Source organism: Rhipicephalus microplus, chromosome X (assembly GCF_043290135.1).
Source record: "Rhipicephalus microplus isolate Deutch F79 chromosome X, USDA_Rmic, whole genome shotgun sequence".
In the NCBI taxonomy this organism is placed as follows: domain Eukaryota; kingdom Metazoa; phylum Arthropoda; class Arachnida; order Ixodida; family Ixodidae; genus Rhipicephalus; species Rhipicephalus microplus.
The window spans coordinates 305,542,117-305,563,964 of NC_134710.1; the positions used below are offsets into that span (position 1 = coordinate 305,542,117).

A 21,848-nucleotide genomic window follows, 5' to 3' on the forward strand; every position below is an offset into this window, starting at 1 on the left:
GGAAGCCTTGCTCAGTCTATGATTGATTTGTAGGGTTTAACGTCCCAAAACCACCATATGTTTATGAGAGACGCCGTAGTGGAGGGCTCCGGAAATTTTGACCACCTGGGGTTCTTTAACGGGCACCCAAATCTGAGCACACGGGCCTACAACATTTCCGCCTCCATCGGAAATGCAGCCGCCGCAGCCGGGATTCGAACCCGCGACCTGCGGGTCAGCAGCCGAGTACCTTAGCCACAAGACCACCGCGGCGGGGCCCTTGCTCAGTCTATGGCTATGCGCCTATGACAAAATCAGTGATCTCGCGTTACGTTGCCAATGTGGGCATAGTTACGACAACAAGCTACTACTACTCATAGCACCACCGAAAAGGATGGAGAGTATGAGCAAAAAACCAATGCCTGCTGTAATGAATGTTTTGTCTCGTGTATTTTCATTATTACACCATTATACAAAAAATTCATGCAGCAGCATGTCCACAACCCACAAGAGTGCAGTGATCATATAATCCTCTTAGTAAATCCTCTATCGTAAAATTTTGTATAGGAGGTTGTTCACTCGGCGTTTAAGTGCAGAAATTTAGTTTCATGTGGCTTCCATACACTAATATACACAGTCTTATGTTAGCTATGTTGAGGAAGACAATTCTTCCGTTCTCAAAAATAAAAAACCCTAGCCTATTTACAGTAAGAAGTAAAAGGTCAACACAATGAGCAAACACATGTTGGCGCAAGTAGCATGTCTTTTTGTTCCAAAATTCAAATGAACCACCACAAAGGGCAGAGCCGTTTATTAGCATTTAAAGAAACTAGAATACCATGCCATGTGATTGCATCTTTTGTGCTCGTAGCTTTACTACGCACGCTGTGTGCTCCCCCTTCATGCACCATCCCACTAATCAGAATGTTGAAATTGATGGCTGTCTGGTCCAAGTTCCCATTTCCAAGTGAAGATAATGCGGGAACCATTATAGGCCAATCACAAACCCGTGAAAGTCCCCAGCATTTTTTTTTTTTGCTTAGCATAAAGGCAGTCCCTGACAGAGTGGTGCTTGCCTCTTCAGTAAACGAATGAGGCAAGCCGATCGTTTTTGATGACGAGCAGTGGTTTCGGGTGTTCGGTATAGATAAACAAGCAGCATGATTTATACATAAATGACGATTGTTACCAAAGCTGCTTTAACAATGATAAGGGTGCCGTCTAGGTTATGAATCATCAGTGTTCGAGAAAAACCAAGCTGAGCTTAGTAGAACATACACGTGCATCCACAGACTCTACAATTACATAGATAACACTGCACTTTTACTCTTAAACATTTGGCATGCTTTTGCGGGCGATTATTCAGACATCTGCCGAAGAGGCACATAGTTAAAAAGGATCACAGACACGATGCTCCGTAAACATGGCGGGAGGAGAAGGTGGGGGCTAACACTTCTTGTAAAGTAGTTTGCGCCTCGTGGCGGACGTGTTTCGCGCAAAGGCCGCATTTAGGGTTCCCAGCTATTGAAGGGTCGGTGGCGTTGTGCTCGCGAGCGTTTATTACCACCACTATCATTATGGTTAGTGCAGTGGCACCGGTAGTGATGCCTGGCGCAAGCCTTGGTGGCAGCCTATGAGAGGTGAGTGGTTTGCACATTTGGAGGGTGGGCGCATACATTTCTTTCACAGATTTTCCAGCAGGCCTCCTTTGCTGGGCAGTACAAATTGTACATATTGTTGATTCGTTGTTGTAGTGCTTTCTAAATTGTATGTATAGTGTATTGCATTAATAAAACTGCACTTTTACTCTGCACTTGGCACGCTGTTGCAGGCAATTATTCAGACATCTGAAGAAGAGGCACACATTGTTCAAAAGGATCAGAGACTCGATGCCCCGTAAACATTGCGAAGAGGGGGTGGGGGCAAACATCTCCTGTAAAGTAGTTTGCGCATAGTGACGCACGAGTTTTGCGCATAGGCCGCATTCAGGGTTCACAACTATCGAAGGGTAGGTAGTGGTGTGCTCGCGAGCGTTTATTACCACCATCATCAACATTGTTAGTTCAGTGGTGCCGGCAGTGATGCCTGGCGCAAGCCTGGGTGGCGCCGTATGAGAGGTGTGCGGTCCTTTCTGGTGCGTGGCGGTCGGTGCGAACGGTTGTCTCTGGCAGAGGGTCCGCGGTGGACGGGACCGCGGGTTGTCTGACGTGGCCCTAGTGGTGAGTCGAACGTTGGCGGCTCCACCTTCGCACTACTTTGGGTTTGTTATGTTATTGATTTTATGGTGATATTGTGAAAGGTTGCTTTAGCGTGTTGATCACAATTGGTGTGTATTAGGTCACCTGAATTATAGCTGATCTGAAAACATTTAAATACATCCGTTGTTTCGGTTCAGTCCGACTGTGTCTGCTGTGTCCGTTCACTGCAAGAGCGTGGCGCTCTCCACTTCAAGACCCACAACATCATCAAATTCGCCACGGTGCGTCGTGTCAATTCGTGGTTTCTAGTTTGCAACAGACATACTGTCGTCGTAAGTTGAGCTCCAGCTTAGTAGCGTTCACAATGCACTGCACATGTTCACCAATTGACATTAGGTTACTTATTTACCCTCTAAATCAAGGGCACTGCCATCGACTTCGTTTGCTGCCATGAACATTGTACCGTTGTCTGTTGCAGTCTTCCTGTCTGTTTTAGACTCGGCAGATCATGATCTCGTGAGAGAGCTGCCGGTAAAGCACACATCGACCGTAGTGGGCGCAATGTAAGCGCCAAGGTCTTACGTAGGCATCCACTACTTGTGCAAATGCAAGCATCTCTCTCAAATTCAATGTATGCGCATTCTTTCTCCCTTTTGTTCGTTCACTGGGTCATTGCGGGCGCTAAAAAAACTTTTCTATAAGGTATCACAACCATACCATCCCTATAATTATAGCTCAGTTCATATACAGTAGATGACGGATTCTCTACACTCCAAAATTTTGGAATTGTTGGATAATTTGGACTTCATAAATGCAGTGTTAGCGTTCTCGGAGCACTAATGCATTTTCATGAAAGATTTTTTGGACCAACCTATGCCCGAAAGTATGATTTTTCGTACTAAACTACTCAATTTGAGCCATGTCTCTCAGTTTTGGAAGCGGCCGTGTTTAAGTTTACCTTGGTGTCGTCGAGTTAGGTTTTTAGTGACTACCTTAGTTTTGTGGCTTCCTGGATTAGAAGACACACAAGCTTCCAGTATCGCAGGCCGTGTCCAAACTTTCTTGTCTGGGCAAAACTGTCAAGGGGACGCTACTTTTCTGAAAGCGGAGTCCCTCGGCACCTTTGTTATTTATGCTGTACAGTATACCTTCGATTAAATGTCCCCTGGTTTCGCAATGACCCACATTTTACGACGAATTGATTTGGTTCCGAAAAATTATCTACAAAAATTATGTAATTAAAACCCTCTTATACGACGCAGTTTCACGCCGACCCCGCTCCTTACGAAGAGTTTCAGATTCCATCTGGGCAAAAAACCACATTTACTAGAATCAAACGTCAACCAAATATTGGCGAGTGCTAAATATGAACTTTCATTCCCCTAGGTGGACGATTAGAAAAGTTGAGAGTGAGCCAGGACGTTTTCTTAAAGTTGAAAATTCTTTTGGAAGTTCGTGTGCTTCTTCATAGGCCTCAATGATTCACGTATGTATCCGGGGTCGTTACCTAGGCAAACTCTATCCACACGGAGTATATCAGCCAACTGAAAAACCTATATTTCTTATTTTTTGTGCGTGGAAACGTTCCCTAGTCGACATACAGCTGGTCTCCAGTCTTTGTCGCATTCGAAGTCATAGCCTTGCACGCGCACAAGGGTGCGACGCAGCTGTTTTCACCATGCTAGATTACTTTCACTTGACGTTGACGTTCATACAAACAGCGGGGCATTAATAGTTGCATTTCAGAAGCCAACAAATTCAAACGCGCACAGCTTAGTCACAAACGAAGGCACTCTACGCAAACTCGTGGTCCGTCGCCAATATGTGATAACAATGACACTGTGCCCGATTCTTTCGAGGGGAGGCTGTTGCCAATGTGTTTTGGGTTTCACACGGCGGCAATTTTCAGACCTGGTTTATTGGTAAAAAAAATGCGGGTTACATTAGATTTTTTTATTAAGTTGAAAATAAAGATTCGCTCGTACGTCCTCCAACTAGTATGTAATGCTACCATTAGGTACCCCTGGCAAGAATAATTTATTGTACTTTCGTGCAGAAGCACAAGGTCTTTCTGTGAGCTTAATCAGGCAGTCTGTACCAGTTTTGGGGGCAAGGCTTAGTGTCGCTGTCTATCATCTTAGTTTTTCGATTGTGTAATGCCCACCTGAATTATACAGAACTTTATTGCGTGGTTCCCTGAAAGTCGTATTATCCGGGTTCCACCACATTTACAAGCTTTAGAAGCCAAATTAGACGGGATTGGTCTCAGCTTTAGCCTCTCATTTGTCAAGCAAGGAAAACATGTTGAACAGTCCTTTTCAGCATTGATGTATACAAATATATAGTAATATTGACCGGCAAAAAACATCTGCAGGGATTGATAGACATCAGTGGTAATGAAAGAGAAAGGTTAGATTTTAAGTTCATTTAGAAAAGATTAGCACGGCAGATGGCCACGGCAGATAGCCATGAAAAGATGCCCACGGCAGTATTGCGCCTAGTTCGCAGGGTCGCTCAGTAAGGAAGAAGGGCGGTTGCTTGGGCGTCAGAGTAATTGCACCGACGCGCAAGCGTAGCTCCAACCTCTAGCCGGCCGAGCACGCTCCGTCTGGAACCCGCGTCCTCGTCAAGTGTGCATTGAGTTTCCTGCCAGGAAAAACATCCCCATTATCCCGTTTGCTACCGCGTCCACAAAATTAAAAGCTTTTCAACTTTCTGCCGTGAGCTTTTAGCTTTGCTGCCACTACGCGGACTTGCAGAAGCCTGACTCATTTTGGCGTTGCACGTGCGAATTTCCGTTTAGACGCGGCTTCCCGCAGCAGGTCACACTGGCACAGCATGGCGGTATTGGCGCAGCACCTTCTCCCCTGATTGTACCACGTACGCTGCTTTTGGATCAGTGCTTGAGTGCGATCTTTTCAATAATAAATCTTTATTTTGTCTTGTACACACTTCTAACGACAACATGCGAATGGTAGGCTAGGCCTAATCCCTGCTTGTGCTTTTCGTAGGTGGTCGTGGGCAATCATACTGCGGTTTTGTATGGAATCGACGTAACTCTTTTTGGTGGCTCTACTTAAGCCTAATGGATTTTAGGTGGCACATGTAACACTCGAACGGTGGTTAGCGATTAGGTTGCAACGTCATGGATATGGGGTACGAGCCCTTGAAATCGAACAATCAGTGCCATTCATTGCACCAGTAATCTATGTGGCTTGCAACGTGATCGGCGAATTTCCGTGATAGCACTTTCTTTTCGTAGTTTTTTTAGTTCATTTTGTTGGCAACACGGGTTGACTGACGTTAAATTTTTGAAATCTGAATGCATTGTCTGCCTCGATTCTACGGCATGGGAGACTGCATGCTCAAAAGGTTTTGCCCTAGTGGATCCTATGAAGAAGGTTGTTTCGGCTGCAGAGCGGTTATTCATGACTTCGGCAACGTGTTCGTTATCAACGCTCTGTTGGTGGAAATGAAATTTTCGGATACTTTACTCTGCCTAATAGAACTTAGAGCCGAATTTTCCGAAAGAACAGTTTACCTTGCATGGGAGTACATAAGGCAACATAGACAACAGCAGGACACCAAGCCAAAAGGAAATACCAGATAAGAAGAAGGTGAATGAAACAGAAAGGGGCGTGTGAAAATTCGGAGATCTCAGGAAATCATCGCTAGAGATCTACCAAACATTCAAGCACAGGAAATTGCAAGAGAAAAGATCTATGGTAATTCTTGGGGTAGTTCTCTGCTGTTAGAAACCAGGACGAGAGTATTGCGGATCAAGACGTACTAAGCCAAATACGAAAGCATGCACTCGTTATGTAGTGCGTGTGGGGAGGAGCTTGAAACAGCTGAACATTTTATTATGTTCTTTAAAGGGCTTCACTTTATATTCCAAGACAATGGTGCAGAATGTTTGAAAACTTTGGGGTTTAGGGACAGTGATGGCAAAATAGACTAAGTGGGTAGAAATAACCAGGAAGATTTGGCTGCTACAATCCAGGCACGAATGAAATTTAACTCTTCAATAGACAGTGATAGTACTTAACTTTACTATGTACTATCATGGCTAGGTGGCATGAGCCGCTGCCTGATCTCAAGGGTGCAACCTTATACATCCAGTCAGCCTTATCGTGATCATCAATAGGTCCATAGGTCAATAAGGGGAGGGTTGTGTCATTTCGCACGTGTTAATGTTGGCGGTGTGTCAAGTGTATTTGAGCATTCCTGCATGTTACATCTTCTCTGCCGTTGTGGTTTATCAGTAGTAATCGGTGGTTATGGCGATTGGATACTGTATGAAATTCAATTCTTCAAGACACGGTGATAGTACTTAACTTTACTATGTACTATCTTGGCTAGGTGGCATGAGCCGCTGCCTGATCTCACGGGTGCAACCTTATACATCCAGTCAGCCTTATCGTGATTATCAATAGGTCAATAGATTAATAGGGGGGGGGGTGTCACCTGAAACAACATGCAGGTTTGGTCATGGCCATAGAAGCAGCGTTTCTGTAGAGGCGAAATGCTGGAGGCTTGCATACTTGCAAAGTCAGTGCACGTTTAGAAAAACCCAGAGCACATCATTAAATCCCTGCAGACATACTTGACGTTGCATGCACGTTTTTACGACCAGCGTCATAATTTGTTTGCTTGGTGCCATGAAGCCACTAATGGTGCCGCTCAGTGCACGGAATATATTCTCGTCGCCCACGTACAACCAAACCTGCTCGTCCCCTAGCACAGTATGCATGACGAAGGGCATTATTGGGGATTTTTTCGGATGCTATAATCCTAATTAGCTTCGTTATCACTCATATCCTTCCCTTTTTTTTAGACTGTCATACCCCTCTCGCACGGCACCTGTATAGTCATTCGCTGTGAATGACGTTAGGTGTTGATGTCATTTTGTCGCTGCTACACGGGCACAGTGAATGACTTCCACATCTAATGACATTTACCCCTTGAATGTGATCACTGAACTCATGGAAGCGTGACATTTCTACACCCGTCAACAGGCGCTTAACAAGAGGTTACAAATTCGACACCTCAAAGCAAGTGTAAGGGATGTTCTGATGTCTATTAAAGGTTGTTATTACCTTTTCGGTAACTTTTGAACGTAGAAGGTGATAATAGAAGCAATTTGTGCAGCTATAATCTTTTTTCCCAGACTTTCAATTAACGCTATGGCGCCCCATGTAGGCCGTATTTAAAAACGCTCGCTGTGTTGGTGCAGCGTTGCCGTTGTCGCTATCAGTAAAATACACACGCAAGTGTGACACACCAGTTTAGGAAGAGTGATTTCAAACCAAATATCCTTTCTTGGATAATTGGTGACCACACTTCTCTGTTAATTGCTGGCCAAGACGAAGCCAAACGTAAATGAATCGGGCTGTAGGCGCAGCTACAGATCCCTCGTCATCGGTGATGTTTTGTTCAATTGGAAGCTTCAGGCGCTTCAATCGGTTCTGATGCTTCCTTCGCAGCAGTCGGATAGAAATAATATTCGATTGCACTTATCATCATTAATCGTGATCATAAATTTATGAATGCTGTCATGGTTCCAAATATTGCCATGGTTTCAAATATTGCCGTCTGCAAGTTGTGAGTGGCTTTAAGGTAGTTTTGCTTTGAATGTGTACGAGCATTTTTATTTTTAATGATGCTGTTGCATAGCATCGCAACACATGTTGAACCAGCTGGACAATGCTATGTAAATAAATGCTCCAATTTCTCGGTAATATTTTAGCCTGCCGATAAACATTGACATCAATAGCAAATGTTATTTTATATGGCCGTTTAGACGTGGAACGCAAGATTGCAACAACATTCGTTAGGAATGTCATTCGCTGCGAATGACATAACATGTTCCGTGTGACAGGGGTACAATTTTTTTAGTAATTTGTGGTCTCAGCAAGGTCTGATAAATCAGTCAGCAACTGTAGACGTTTTCGCCATGGTCATGGTTGGGAGCCCCAGTATTTTTGGCAGTTTGATGACGTAATATTTTTATTACATGTTTTATAAAATTGGTTTAGTGTGTGTGGTACTCATAACCTTGCATTACAACAATAATCAAGATCTAACCGTTGGATCAAAAAATAATGTAATAAAAAACACAGAAAATGGGAAAAAATTACCCATATTTCGAGGGGTGTTTGTGAGTGTACAATAGACATAAAGCTAATTTTAGAGCACAATAACAAAAATAGGTGTCCATGGAAATGTATTATATTAGCAGCCATAGGTTGTCTTTGATATCTATAGGCAGAAAGAAGTTGAGAAAAAATTCGAGAAAGTTTGTTTTGTGATAATATTTTGGTCCACAAGACCAGTGTCTCCCCTCGACCCCTTCTGGGGGTCAAAGTTCGGGAGATAAGATTTCACTATCAATTGTCTCATACGTAGCAACGTTTCAACATGAAAGGCAGTCAGTGTAGGCCCCAGAAGAAAATATAGGTTCATAAAGTAAGCCAACTTCTTTTTAAAAACAATTAGAGTGGAATGAACTTCCAGAAGCTATAGTAAACCTGAGAAACAAATGTTCGTTTTTTGTTGTTTTAATATGACTAGTGTATTTCACCTTTTGTACCTGTTTGCTACCTGCCATAAAATACCAAAAAAATTTTTGTTTGTGCACTAACATTCTTACATGTTGATATATATATATATATATATATATATATATATATATATATATATATATATATATATATATATATATATATATATTTAATATGTTGTTGCTTGCTATCACAGAAATGTCCTTAACTGTACTGACTTTGTATATACACCCCCCTGCAGTATTGCACTGTGGCGTTTCAGGAACTATGTAAATAAATAAAGAAAAAACCAACTCACCCAATTCTGATGTTGTTGCCAGCTCGGTGCACATCGGCAGTCCAGACAGCAACTTTGTCGAATTTTGGACGCACCTGCACCACTACACCACTCACATCATCGCTTATCTCCTCGTCGAAGCCCTCTCCTATCAGGCACAACAACTGGTAAATTATATAAAGCACAAGCATTTCAGCATTATGGTAACTAAAAATACCAACTTGACCAGCTTGACAGATGTCAAAAAACTACAGGGTTTCATGAAACAATGCTACAAAAATAACAAAACGTATTGCGTCATGACATAGCTGCGGGATTTAGGAATAAAAAGTATGTAGTAGAGGAGTGCAAATCCACATTTTTTTCTAATAGAAATCAAAACCCTACCTTGTGGCCTCTAGATCCACACAAATAATCGTGAAAAAATTTGCAATGATTTGCTATATGAAACTTTCAAGTCCCAAACTGCATCAGAATACCCTAGATTTTCTAAGGGCTCGTTTTTTTTTCTTGTACAATAAAAAAGGGAACTTCCACAATAACGCCAAATGAAGTATAGAGGATGTTATTTCTAATAATTATGCTGTAAATGATAAGAAAGTAAAGTGGGCGAAAACATAACTTGCCACCGAGATCGAACCTAAATCCTTCAAATAACACAGTCCCCAACAAGCTCGTTGATTTGTGCAGACAGCCAAGATGATCACCTTTTGACAGCGCTGCGTACAACGCAGATGCTCCACTTCAAAACACAGTACCCCCACCTTTCTCCTGTGCAAATCCTTTCCTCCTTTTATGCCAAGTGACGTGAACTTGGCCATGGCCAGCCTTATGTAGCACCAACATTGTGAATTGGTTCTCTTCACTATGTAATGGCGTCTTGGCCCTAAACGGATGCGGTTTTGGCCACACATTTGCTTCGGTTCTTCAGCATACTCCTAGGGTGACCCCAGTGCCGCTCTGACACAAGCGACACATGGAAAATGCCTTGCAAAGTACCGATGACAAGCTTCCATACCGATGACGCAGGTGCAGACGTCGTGCTCATAGCCAATAAGGCATAGTCATGAAAGTGAATTAAGCCTACTCATTGTGACTGCAGAGATTTGTGGTAAGGTTAAGTAAGAAATCGAGGCAATCCAAAACAGTGTAGCCAACCCGCGGTGAGGCCTAAGATAGCAAAGCGTGAGAAAAATCAACTTCCGAAAATCCGTTGTCGTCACCGTGGTCTCCAAATTTCCCCCAGCGCCTAATCTCACTTTTCCTCGAGAACGAACACACGATTACCCACATTAAAAAAATTGAATGTCGGGTGCCACTTTATGCACGGGCAGTGGAACAACGCGATATCACTGGGAAAAGTGCTCTCCACAAACAACACAAACTCTCGAACGTGGCACCACATTTTTAGTGGCATTATCTATTGTCACTTTAACGAGGTGCAGTTCAGAGACTTCTGCAGCAACTGAAGAGTAGCACTGCAAATGCGAAAGTAGTTTTCGTTTTCTCTCTCTTTTATTTGTTTTTTGCTTGAAGACAAGAAGAAGGGCACATACGCAGATGCATAGTTGCACGCCAAGACTACCCCTGAGAAACAGTTAAAATAAGGTACAATTTATGGAAAAGTACAGCTTCAGATAGGGCTAATGATGCACAGGTTATGTTGGTGCATTATAAGGTTTAAATAAACTGTGATATATATGGCTAGGATGTCAAACGAGAAGAACAATACCTGTATCAAAATCGTGCAGATAAACAGAAACAGATAAATGCTCTTAAAGCTACCGATGAAGGAAGGAGCAGTACAAGAAACGAGAGCATGTCATCTAACGCACTAGAAACGCTTTTTTATTTGCCACAGACATAGCTTCGGCTTGTTCTATTTAATTTCCGTAGCATCGCTAACAAAATGACTGAACTTGAATACATTTTTCTATCGCAAAGTCACCATTGGGTGGCTATATTTGAAACGTGGCTACACAGTTGTGTCCCTGATAACTGCATTGTGCCAGAAGGATACTAGATCTTTACAGGTGATGGGTACTGATTAGGGGGTGGGTTGCTATCATAGTAAAAAAAAGGTCTGTTGTGGCCTCACAAGTTAAAAACAATGTACCAGAAACGGTGTAGTGTAGAATACGCCTTTTTAACAAAGTACACATTGTTGGTGTCGTGTACAGACCACCCGCAACGGCATCAAAGTATCTTGATAAACTGAATAACTTTTTTTTGCTCATGTAAATGGGAAATCAGGCTAATTCTTACTAGAGACATTATTCTGCCGCACATTAACTGGGACGCGGTTTTGCCTGGTCACGTTGAGATTGATAGCGGTGAAAAGATGTTGGAAATTATGTTTGCTCATGGTCTTACACAAATAGTGCGCGAATATAATTTGATAACATCTTCGTCTCGGTCAGTGTTGGATCTAGTGTTCCTTTCAAACAAAGTGTGCAATTATACTATATGTGATGATGAGGCAGTTTCTGTTCATAGATTGGTCCCTCTTACTATTTAACTGAGTGTTTTATGAACTAGAACCTAAAAGACCGTGCAAGCGAAGCACTGCTCGAACGCAGATGACACTTCCATTTTTGACATGTTGGGGTTTTCGTTTGGTCATTTTGAGCACGCATCCGAGCGCGAAACAGTTGAATTGTGGCAACGTTTTAACGTTAATAAATATTGCATCGACAAATTAATTCCTAGTAGGACAAAGAAGTCTAAAAAGCGCAACCGTAGATAACACGAGATATTATTCATAAGAAGCGAAAGTTGAAAAGGTTGCGGAGATGAAGGCACATGGCTCCGAGGAAATAGCACGTGTACGAAAATAATTGAAAGAAGACTTAATTGACAGCACCTAAGCGTGCTTTTTTTTGGTCAAAAGTTGCGTTATTTTATTAACATTTACCTCTTAGGTTCTGGCTTCATATGTCCAATAGGTGCGATAAAATACCAGGTGAAACGGGAAAACGAAATCGCGATGCAGAATGTTGATATTGCAGATAGTCTTAACATTTTATTTCAGTCAGTTTTTACAAGACGCCGATGTGACACTGAAACAAAGGATTTAATATGCCGCTTATCCAAGCCGATGCATGATATTGCTATCAGTCGAGAAGGAGTATTGAAGAGTCTATTGTCTCTTGATTCTAAAAAAGCATGCAGCCTTGATAAAATACCCAACCCATTTTCGTGGCGTTATGCGGAGTGGATATCTTATTACTTAGAAGTTCTTTTTTTAAAGTCTCTTTGTACTAGATAAGTGCCATCTGACTGGCGCACAGCTGTTGTGGTCCCTGTGTTTAAGAGTGGGGATTGGTTGTCTGCCAAAAATCATGATCCCGTGTCGGTCACATCTATGTGCTGCATAATAATAAAACATATCATTGTCAAACATATTATCACCTTCCTGGAAAGTGAAAATTAGTTATATCTTTCTTAGCATGGCTTTAGGAGTAAAGTCTCGATTCCAATACTACTTATTGAAATTATCCATGACCTTGCGGAAACTTTAGATATGAATGAAGAAATTGATGTCATCTGCATAGATTTCGCTAAGGCCTTCAATAAAGTACCTCACGACAGATTACTGTATAAGCTTCGATGTGCTGGACTGCATCAACTTTTTGCATATTTGGATGAAAGCGTACCTAAATGTCAGGAAGCAATTCGTGAAAATTGTGGGGGATGATAATGAATTTGTGCATTTACTTGATTTACATTTACTTGATTTACATTTATGTGATTTGTTGTAAAGAATATAGCGATTGTTATCTGTTGTATTGCGAATCAGGGTGAGTGTTTTTCGTTCGCAATGCAGAGATTTTACGGATTTGTATTTATCTATACTTAGTTTATTATTGTGAGATGTATAGTTATGAGCCCATTTTGTTTGTACAGTGTGTCGCACCTTTCCTGTAATGAACCTCAATAAAGAGTTTACAGTATTTGTAAATAAATAAATAACTAAATAGTCGAGCTAAAACGGCTGTGTTCAGGGCACAACTCCTAGATTGTTAGCGGCGAAAATTTGTCTTTCTATAGAGTAACGGTGGGGAATATAAAATTTTTGTGATGTCGAGAGAATCCTTTGGAAGATTGTGTTTGGTGATTTGTTCTTTAGATGAACTGTACATTTCACTGCTATTTCCGTAGCGTTGCTGATCTCCAAACTTTTCCCCCTCTTTAGTTAAAGAAATCTAAAAATTGAAAGTGGCAAGCAATAAAAGCACACTTGAGGCAGGAATGCGTGTTTTTATCGGTTCTTTTTCAGGCGTGCACAATCTGGACCTGGGAAAATATTGCCGATTTGACGGTGGAGAGCACTTTAAGGTCAATCAGCTTTGCTAATGGCACGGCTGCTTTTCTTGGTGGACAACTATCTCTGACCTCGTGCATAGCTCTTGAAACTTCTAACACAACTAGAGTGCAGGTAGAATTATCCTTTATATGGAAATATTTTCAAACATGATGCTGTTTTAAAGCCAATGGACGGGAATATTTGTCTCTACACTGAAGAAAACAAGCAGCCACCAGTTGCCTAAGTTAGACGTTCTACACAAAAACATTCCCCGGAACTTATTCTTGGGTACAGCCCTGGATCCGATGCTTCCTAGAACATTCATCCCAGCTAACTGACATTGCCGGTCTTCCAACCACTGCAGCGCCTGTTAAATACCGTGCCCCTCCGTGGTCAGTGCTCAGCCCAATACTCTTTTTTATATATGTGAACGATATACAATCAGGAAATTCATCGTCCAATCGAGTATTTGCCGACGCATCTTTTATAGCCAAATCAACCACCCCTGATGATCACAAAATTCTACAAAACGACCTACCTAAACTGGCATTCAATATGGTTGATGCAGACTAACGTTTTCATATGCTAAGTCACGCGCGTATCTCGCAAGCAGTCGAGCTCTGAATAAATCTACAATTTAAACTCAATGAACTTGGCATATGTCGACGATTACTGATACCTTGTCGTGCCTATTTCTAACAACCTCGCATGCTGGGATCATGTGACACACTTGGTCGCCGACACACCAAAAAAGCTTGGCTACGTCCAAGGAACCTTAAGCCTATCACCTCTTACAATCTGTAAAATTGGATACATAACATTCATTCGTACAAAGCTCGAATATACGTCCTACATTTGGAGTCCTCACAAAACCTATCTGAATATTATTTTGATATCCATTCAAAATAGGGCTGCCCAGCTCGTCACGACGAACTACGATAACTCATCAAGCATCACTTTCATTGGGGAATCTTTAGAATTGCAGAATCTAGCTTACAGACGCATGTTTTCTTGACTCTTTTTTTTCATAAGTTATATTATTAGTTTCACTATTTGCGTGGCTCTTACTTTCGCCTGTCCGCTACTCTCGTCAGCTATGCAATTCACAAAGCTTCCAGCGTCCTTTCGGTAGAACGGTTGCATTCAACAAGTCATTTCTCCATGCCACCATCAAAGAATTGAGTTACTTACCGGAAGCCTTGATCTAGAGCGTGACTCGTGCGTATTGAAGCAGCTACTAAGTTCTTTTTTAACTTGAAAACGCAATAAAATTCTACAACTGTAACTGTATTTCATGCTCTTGTATACATACGTAAATTTTGGGTACACGTATTTTTAATTTTGTATAAGTACAATTTTTTACATCTGTTCGGAGATCCTGCAAAATTATTTTTCATTTATTTGTACTACTTTATTATTTTGTTTTTTGTACAGTTAAACCTTCCAGGCAGCAATTTTAGTCTTTCTAAATGAGATATTTGCTGTAAGCAGGAGACCTTGTAAGCATTTTCCTATCCCCTGTAATTCAGTATAGTCATAATGGTGTCTCTCATACCTATTTGTCTCTTATATCAGTGTCTCCTACAGAGGGGTTTGACTGTATTATGTAAAACTTCCTCCACACTTACTTATGCCCCTAAAGGACCGTTAAGGTTCAAATAAATGATGAAGGTGATTTTGGGGTTATTTGGCATGACCTACAACGTGAAGTGTACATTTTACAGACCTTAGCAAGAACAAACTGTTGCCTAATTAAGGTGACTAATTAGTGCTTAGTCTTGAAAAGAAATAGAGGTTGTATGTGCATACAATTACCTATAATATACAACAGGTAGAATGTTTTTGAAGTGCGTTTTTCTTAATTTGCGGCAGAGTCATCTGGGACGCCCAGTAAATATAAACCACAAAGAAATAGTACAAAACAAATTTGGTCAATATTCACCCAGTACGTTCTGGAAAAAAAGTGGGATGAGTATGTCCCGCTAAAAGAATCGAGCGCGCTCTTCCCTACAGTGCCTCGTTCCCAGGCTAGCAAGTGTCAGCAAGTGTGTCCCAGAGGGCTAGAAACTGCTGTAACAAGCAAAATGTTTGCCCTGTGTTTCGCCATCGAGCCCAAATCGAAATTCATTGCTCCTGCAAATTCCACCAGCGTCGAAACTAGCGAGTGAGCCAGGTCAACGTCATCTAGCCCGGCGGCGGCGGCACGTCTTACGCAACACTTGGCAACCTCCCTCCACCCCCGGGTCCGTTTGCAGCTCGATGATGCAGTCGACGTCATCTAGCTCGGCGGCGCTGGCGTGTCTTACGCAACGCTTGGCAATACCACACGCCCATAGATGCAATCTAGTGGCGGTTTCTGATTGGGGGCGGCTGACGCCAGGGTCACCAGGGCCTATAAAAGAACTAAGCGGCGCGGCGCCAAGGAGCAGAGCAGTGCCCGAGAACAGACGATGCCATCAGAGCATCCGATGACATCCAGGCTCTTCGTCGCACATCAGTGCGAGCTCTTTAAGCTGTCAGCCCCAGTGCCGAATATTTAACGCCTCTATTTATGCTGAACATACATGTTGCCTCAACCCACCATCACCTTGTCAGCTCCGTCTATTAGTTCTGCACAGAAACAGCGGAGAAATCCCGGCCAAGACGTTGGCGGCCCGAGTCGTAACACCCGGCTTCGCCGCAAGGCCTGTCGGCTGTCGTGAGTCCGGCTTTGGCAACTTGCCGGCCGGCATGCTCTGACATTCTACGCCGGCGCAAACTACGCAAGCACACATTGCTGCACACATTGCTGCTCACATTGCTGCACACATTGCTGCACGCCAACCATTTTTTAGTAGCACGGCTCTTAAGGCCCGCACCACACCGTTGCAGCTCCCCGCCACATCACCGCTCGCAGCGTTCTCCCTCTTTCTTCATCTCTGCCCTTTCCCCTCAAACAGGCGAAGACGTGGAACCATTGTTTTTCCCCGTCACCCTTATCACCCTGGAATTTCCAGGGTTCCACTAAAACCAGTGGTTGGTCCGTCACCTGTGCTGGCTCGCCCCGCACACTCATTCCTCAGTCGTTCCCGCCATAGAGCACACTAGACGCTCTTCCTACCTGCTCCCCACCCTACTGCTTTCATGAAAGCCACAAGCGATATGAGGCACATACATGGTCGTTTGTGTCCCACTTTTATGGAGCTTTGCTCATCACTTCTATTTGTACAGGAAACAACTGCTAGTTTTTGACGATATTGTGTTCCCTTCTGTTATTAGAATGGTTGAGTACTGGTATTCTACACAATTGATTGATTTATATATTGATTGAATGATGTATTGATTGATCGATGAACATCTGAAGTTCAACATCCTAAAACGACCATAAGATTATGAGAGACGCAGTAGTGGAGGGCTCCAGAAATTTCGAACCTCTGGGGTTTTTTAACGTGCACCCGAATCTGAGCACACGGGCCTACAGCAATTTCATCTCAAAACACGAAAAAATGAATACAGAACAAGAAATAAAAAGAAACTGTGTATTTCCGTAAGCCACCTTGCTTGCATACCTTATTTCCTCGCATAATGTGTGCCCTCCTAAGATTTATCTAGCCTTACTAAAAAAAATTTACTAGTATGTTTTGCGCTCCCCAACCTGCCCAAGCCAGCTCGCTGATGCACGCATGAGGAGACTGCGACATCTGCCGGGCGCGCCTCACCGAGCAGGCAAGTGTTGTCGTACATAAGCGGGCAGTGAGTGCGAAATTTTTATCTTCCGAGGACTTCCCCTGGGCTACAATCCCTAGAATACCGTACCCCCCGAACACCTAAACCTGTTGACGGGTCGACAAAAGAGCTCGGGCGTTTGCAGCCCTCTATTTTTTCTCTATCTCTTTCACCATGATTGTGTACGCTTGCATCGCAACGGTACGGACAATTGCCAGTCTTTAAAAAAAGGCGATAAAAATCATTTAGGTAATTATCACCCAATTTTATTTTACTAATACTATACTCAAAAGGCATTGAGAAGATTATTCATGCTAAAATATTACCATACCTAGACAAAAATAATTTATTAGCTGGTCATCAACATGGTTTCGAGAAGCACCGTTCCACCGAGACTGCTCTGTTAGCTCAAAAAGAAACAATATTACAAGCTTTCGATGGTAAAAATTATTATGGGAATCTACAACGGCTTCTCCAGAAAGTTTGATCTTCTGAATTATAAAATAATACTGACTAAGCTACAGGATTGTGGTATCTGTGGTATAACCTTGGGGCTCTTCAAATCTTACTTATCGTATCGAGCTTATTATGTAGAGCTAGGAAAAAGAAAAGTCGAATTTTTCAGGCCGTATTCTACGAGGCAAGCATGGAAATTCGCAAGTGGGCCTCAAATTGCGAGGAGTTGAAAGAAATATTCTTGCGTGACAGCTGTGCCATCGAAAATGAAGCTGGCGACAATCTAATGATGAAGGTTTTAGGGGTTCTCTGGGAACGTTCAGGTGATCACCTTATCTCGGGCACTGACACGCAGCTATGTTTGCCACCGAAAGCCGGCTACCAAACCTACAGCACTGAAAACCTTGGTCAGAGTATACGACCCACTGGGTTACCTCACTCCATTCACCCTGAAGACTAAAATGGTATTCCAGAATGTATGGAAGAAAAATCTTGCATGGGATGTTTGTAAGCCTAAAGGTGATCAGGCCGAATGTAATAGTTGCATGGTGTTCTGAGCTGTCTGACTCATCTGTCACTATTCCACGATATATATTCTTACGAGACAAAAATAAGCGCTTTTTATTTGAGCTGCACATCTTTGCAGAAGGCAGTCCTAGAGCATACGGTGCTTGCATTTACGTACGAGTGAACTCGCAGCCCGAAACGTGATTCACGCGACACTAGATCATCAAGGGCCAACTTGCTTCTTTGAAAATGGTATCGCTTCCAAGCCTGCACTATTAAGGTACGGCTTATACGCTACGTGCAAAAGATCCTTTTTCTCCAAAAGGCCACTGTTGCGTTTTGGATGAACTCGCTTGTGGCACTAAACTGGATAAAAAGTTCAGTGACCAAATTGGAACCATTAGTAGTGTACCGCGTCACCGAAATCTCTCAGCATACCAGACCTTCCCACTCGTTTCACTGTAGCAGCGAAGAAACTCCCGCCGATGTCATCACTCAAGAACTATCACTTTCGGATCTTACCAAATCGTCCAAGTGATGGCATGGCCCAAGCTGGCTATGTCTTAGGAAGGTTAACAAGGTCTTACGAAGGTATAGACGTGAGCGAATCTAAGGACAAAATACTGTTCACCAAACCGCAGCAACTGAAGAATGATCGAGGTATTTGCGCAGAAATTACATCCGTTTGTTGATTTCCCAATAGTTTTCGCCACGATGTAATGTCCCTGGAAACCTACAGCTCTTTTGCAAGACTACTAAGAGTAACTGCATGGATCCAGCGTTTCAGCCGCCGTGAAAGATGCTCCCCATCAGCGTCTGGTCCTCTGACAGCAGAATAATTTCAAGCTGAGCATTATCGGTTGCATATAATGCAGGAACACTCGTTCGTTCACGATCGAGGTCCAAGCGCTGCAGAAAGTTCTGTCATCACCTTCAACATCCCCTGTACTTCGTTTTTGCCCGTTTATGGATGAGGACGGCCTACTTCGCGTCGGTGGGTGACTGCAAGCGCTGCACGCTGAACAGGACATTCGACACCCTATCTTAGTATCATGTGACCATAACCTCACCAGCTTGCTTGTTTCGGCAGCGCATATGCGTACAATCCACCGTGGTTCTGAAGCAATCCTAACTGAGCTTCGAGAGTGTTTTTGGTCATTGAAAAGGCGTCAAACTGTGAAGAGGATCATTTTTTCATGTAGAATGTGCAAACGCTGGAAATCTACAGTGGAGATAGCACCCATAGCCCTACTTCCTCGTGAAAAATTACGGAAACGAGCCCCTTCACGGTCGTTGGACTTGATTACTGCGGGCTGATGTACGCGAAGACAGCAAGCGGTCCAAGAAGTACTTACTTTTGTTTTCGTGCGCCGTCACACGCACCATTCACCTTAAGCTAACATCAGGCATGACCACCACCACAACTTTGCTCGCCTTTAGTCGTTTCGTCGCACGCCGCGGTTCGCCCTGAATTGTGTACTCTGACAAAGCCCAGGCGTTTCGGTGTTGGGCTAGATGGTTTGCATCTGCGCTAACTGCTCTTCGCGAGAACAGCGCGGAGATCAGGATACAATGGAAGTTTTTCGAAGAACGCGCTCTATGGTAAGGTGGATGGTGGGAGCACCTCATTCGTCCGACAAAAACTGCGCTCAAGAAGTCACTCCAACGCAGTAGTCTTAACGTGGAAGGCCTCACAACGGTGCTGTGTGAGGTTGAAGCTGCGATTACCAGCAGACCCCTCACCTTTCTTAGAAGTGAACCCAACGAGCTACAGCCCTTAACTCCATCGCATTTCTTGCTCGGTAAACGCAACACCTGAATGCCACAACAGACAACAGTGCCCATCAGAGCCACACGTATCCGTTGATCTGCAACGAAAGGCTCGTCATCGCCAGCGTCCAACAGTAGAACTTTAAAAGAGATGGAAACGAGTGTACCTGCTATTGCTGCGGTCGGCACACAATCGCTCGACATGCCCAACAACAAAGCTCCGAGTTGGTTATGTAGTGCTCTTCCAAGAAGGCACGGCACCAGCGACGTCACGGAAAATGGGCACATTGCTTGAGCTATTGCAGAGAGAGAAAACATTGTACGCACTTGCTCTATCCGTCTCGCGAATGGTTCTGTTGTGAATCACTTCGTACCAAAGATTTGCTTGCTCGATGCCTCCATCTCACCTTGGCCCACCGCGAATGATGTTGAAAAAAAAAATGAACAGGAACGGAGCAACTAGAACGTGCGACACCGTGAGGGAAGAAGAGAAAGCTAAAAACACAGAGCTCGCGAAGGACGACAAAAGAGATAGTTCGCCATGCCTGCACAATAAAGTCGCGTTTTCTCTCACGGTTTGGGAGCCAGTCGTTTCGTAACAACGTCAAACACCTTAGTAAAAAGCTTTCTTCTCCTGTCGGAACCATAGCACGCCTAAAATGTCTTCTTCCAGTTAACAATAATGTTTTCCGTTACAATGCTCTAGTGTTTTAAATTATACAATACTACAACGTTGTTTGATGCACAACTACAAAGAAAAGTCTAACAAAATTGCCCTTGCTTCAAAAAAGAGCTGCCCACTCCATCGCCAAGTTTCCACACTCATTTAATAACGAATGGTTAGTTCATAAAATTTGAAATTATACCTGTATTTTTATACAATTATCGCTTAATTTTAACATCATGGTCATACTTAAAGTCCAATTATTCCATTAAACTTTAGCTGGCTGAGTTGAATGTAAATTGCAGTATTTTTCATACTAGGCACAATAAAAAAATGGCATGTTCCTACACCTTGGAAACAAATAACATAAACAATCATTAAAACACACTGTGCAACTCTAATCAAGAAATAAGACTATTTTTCAGTCGCGCCACAGAAATTAATAACGTTGCACATGATATCTATTTTTCTTTTGTTATCCTCGTGTTGAAATTGCGTTGAACTCGTTACAAAAGAGCATATACACGTGCGTATGTAGAGCTGTTTATATATACTTGTGTATCGAGTATAAAAATGTAAATCTATGAAATCCGCAATTTCGTTCATAGGCACATATTTTTGTGAATTTATAAATATTTATTGAAGCATATAAACTTTTTGTTTTGTTATTGCAACAATATTTTCTATTGCATATTACTTTGTTTTTAGTGTGGTGTATCTATTCTTTCTCGGCAATGTGCTGCTGTCATTTATAAAAGGGGGCAGGACCTCTGTCAAGCTGCAGTAGCTTTTAGTACTGTCCCCTCTCTTTCGAGTGTGAAAATAAAACTGATTGATTGATTGATTGATTGATTGCTTGATTATTTGATTGATTGCTTGATTAATTGATTGATTGCTTGATTGATTGCTTGATTGATTGATTGATTGATTGATTGATTGATTGATTGATTGATTGATTGATTGATTGATTGATTGATTGATTGATTGATGCATTTTCAGGCTAGGAAATTTACATTTTCCGAAAGCGTTGATGGCGACATTGGGGGCTAAAGCAACGAATTTTTTACTTGAGTTCTGTCGTCTCGCCGATAGGTATCCGCTGCAGTCAGTGAACCAATCGGCGCACAGCGTCGTTACTTTATCTGGTCGATAGCATCTCACAAACGTAGGGCGGGTGCCTAGAATGTTTAAGGTATATCATCTGCACTGTAGTTGATGTCTGCGCATTTTGACTGATGGAGCAACCTGCAGGTGGCCTATGTGACCTGAATTTATCACCGAAATCAGCACTCCTGAAAAAATTTTAAGACTGGCTGGGCATTTGGGCACAGTGTGGCGCAATTTCAGCAAATTTTACGGTTTTAGCTAGGCGCAACAAATGAAAATTGTATCAAATTGGTGCAATTGGCGCAGCTGTTGCCCC

At 42.8% G+C, this 21,848-nt stretch overlaps 1 protein-coding gene across 1 annotated transcript in view; it reads right to left on the reverse strand.

Moving 5' to 3' along the window:
• LOC119162130 (eukaryotic translation initiation factor 4E-like) overlaps positions 1 to 21,848 on the reverse strand; it is a 39,244-nt gene that overhangs the window by 14,868 nt on the left and 2,528 nt on the right. The window contains exon 2 of the mRNA XM_037414601.2: positions 9,039 to 9,181. Coding sequence (XP_037270498.2) covers positions 9,039 to 9,181 — 143 coding nt within the window. The remainder of the gene's footprint in view (positions 1 to 9,038; positions 9,182 to 21,848) is intronic.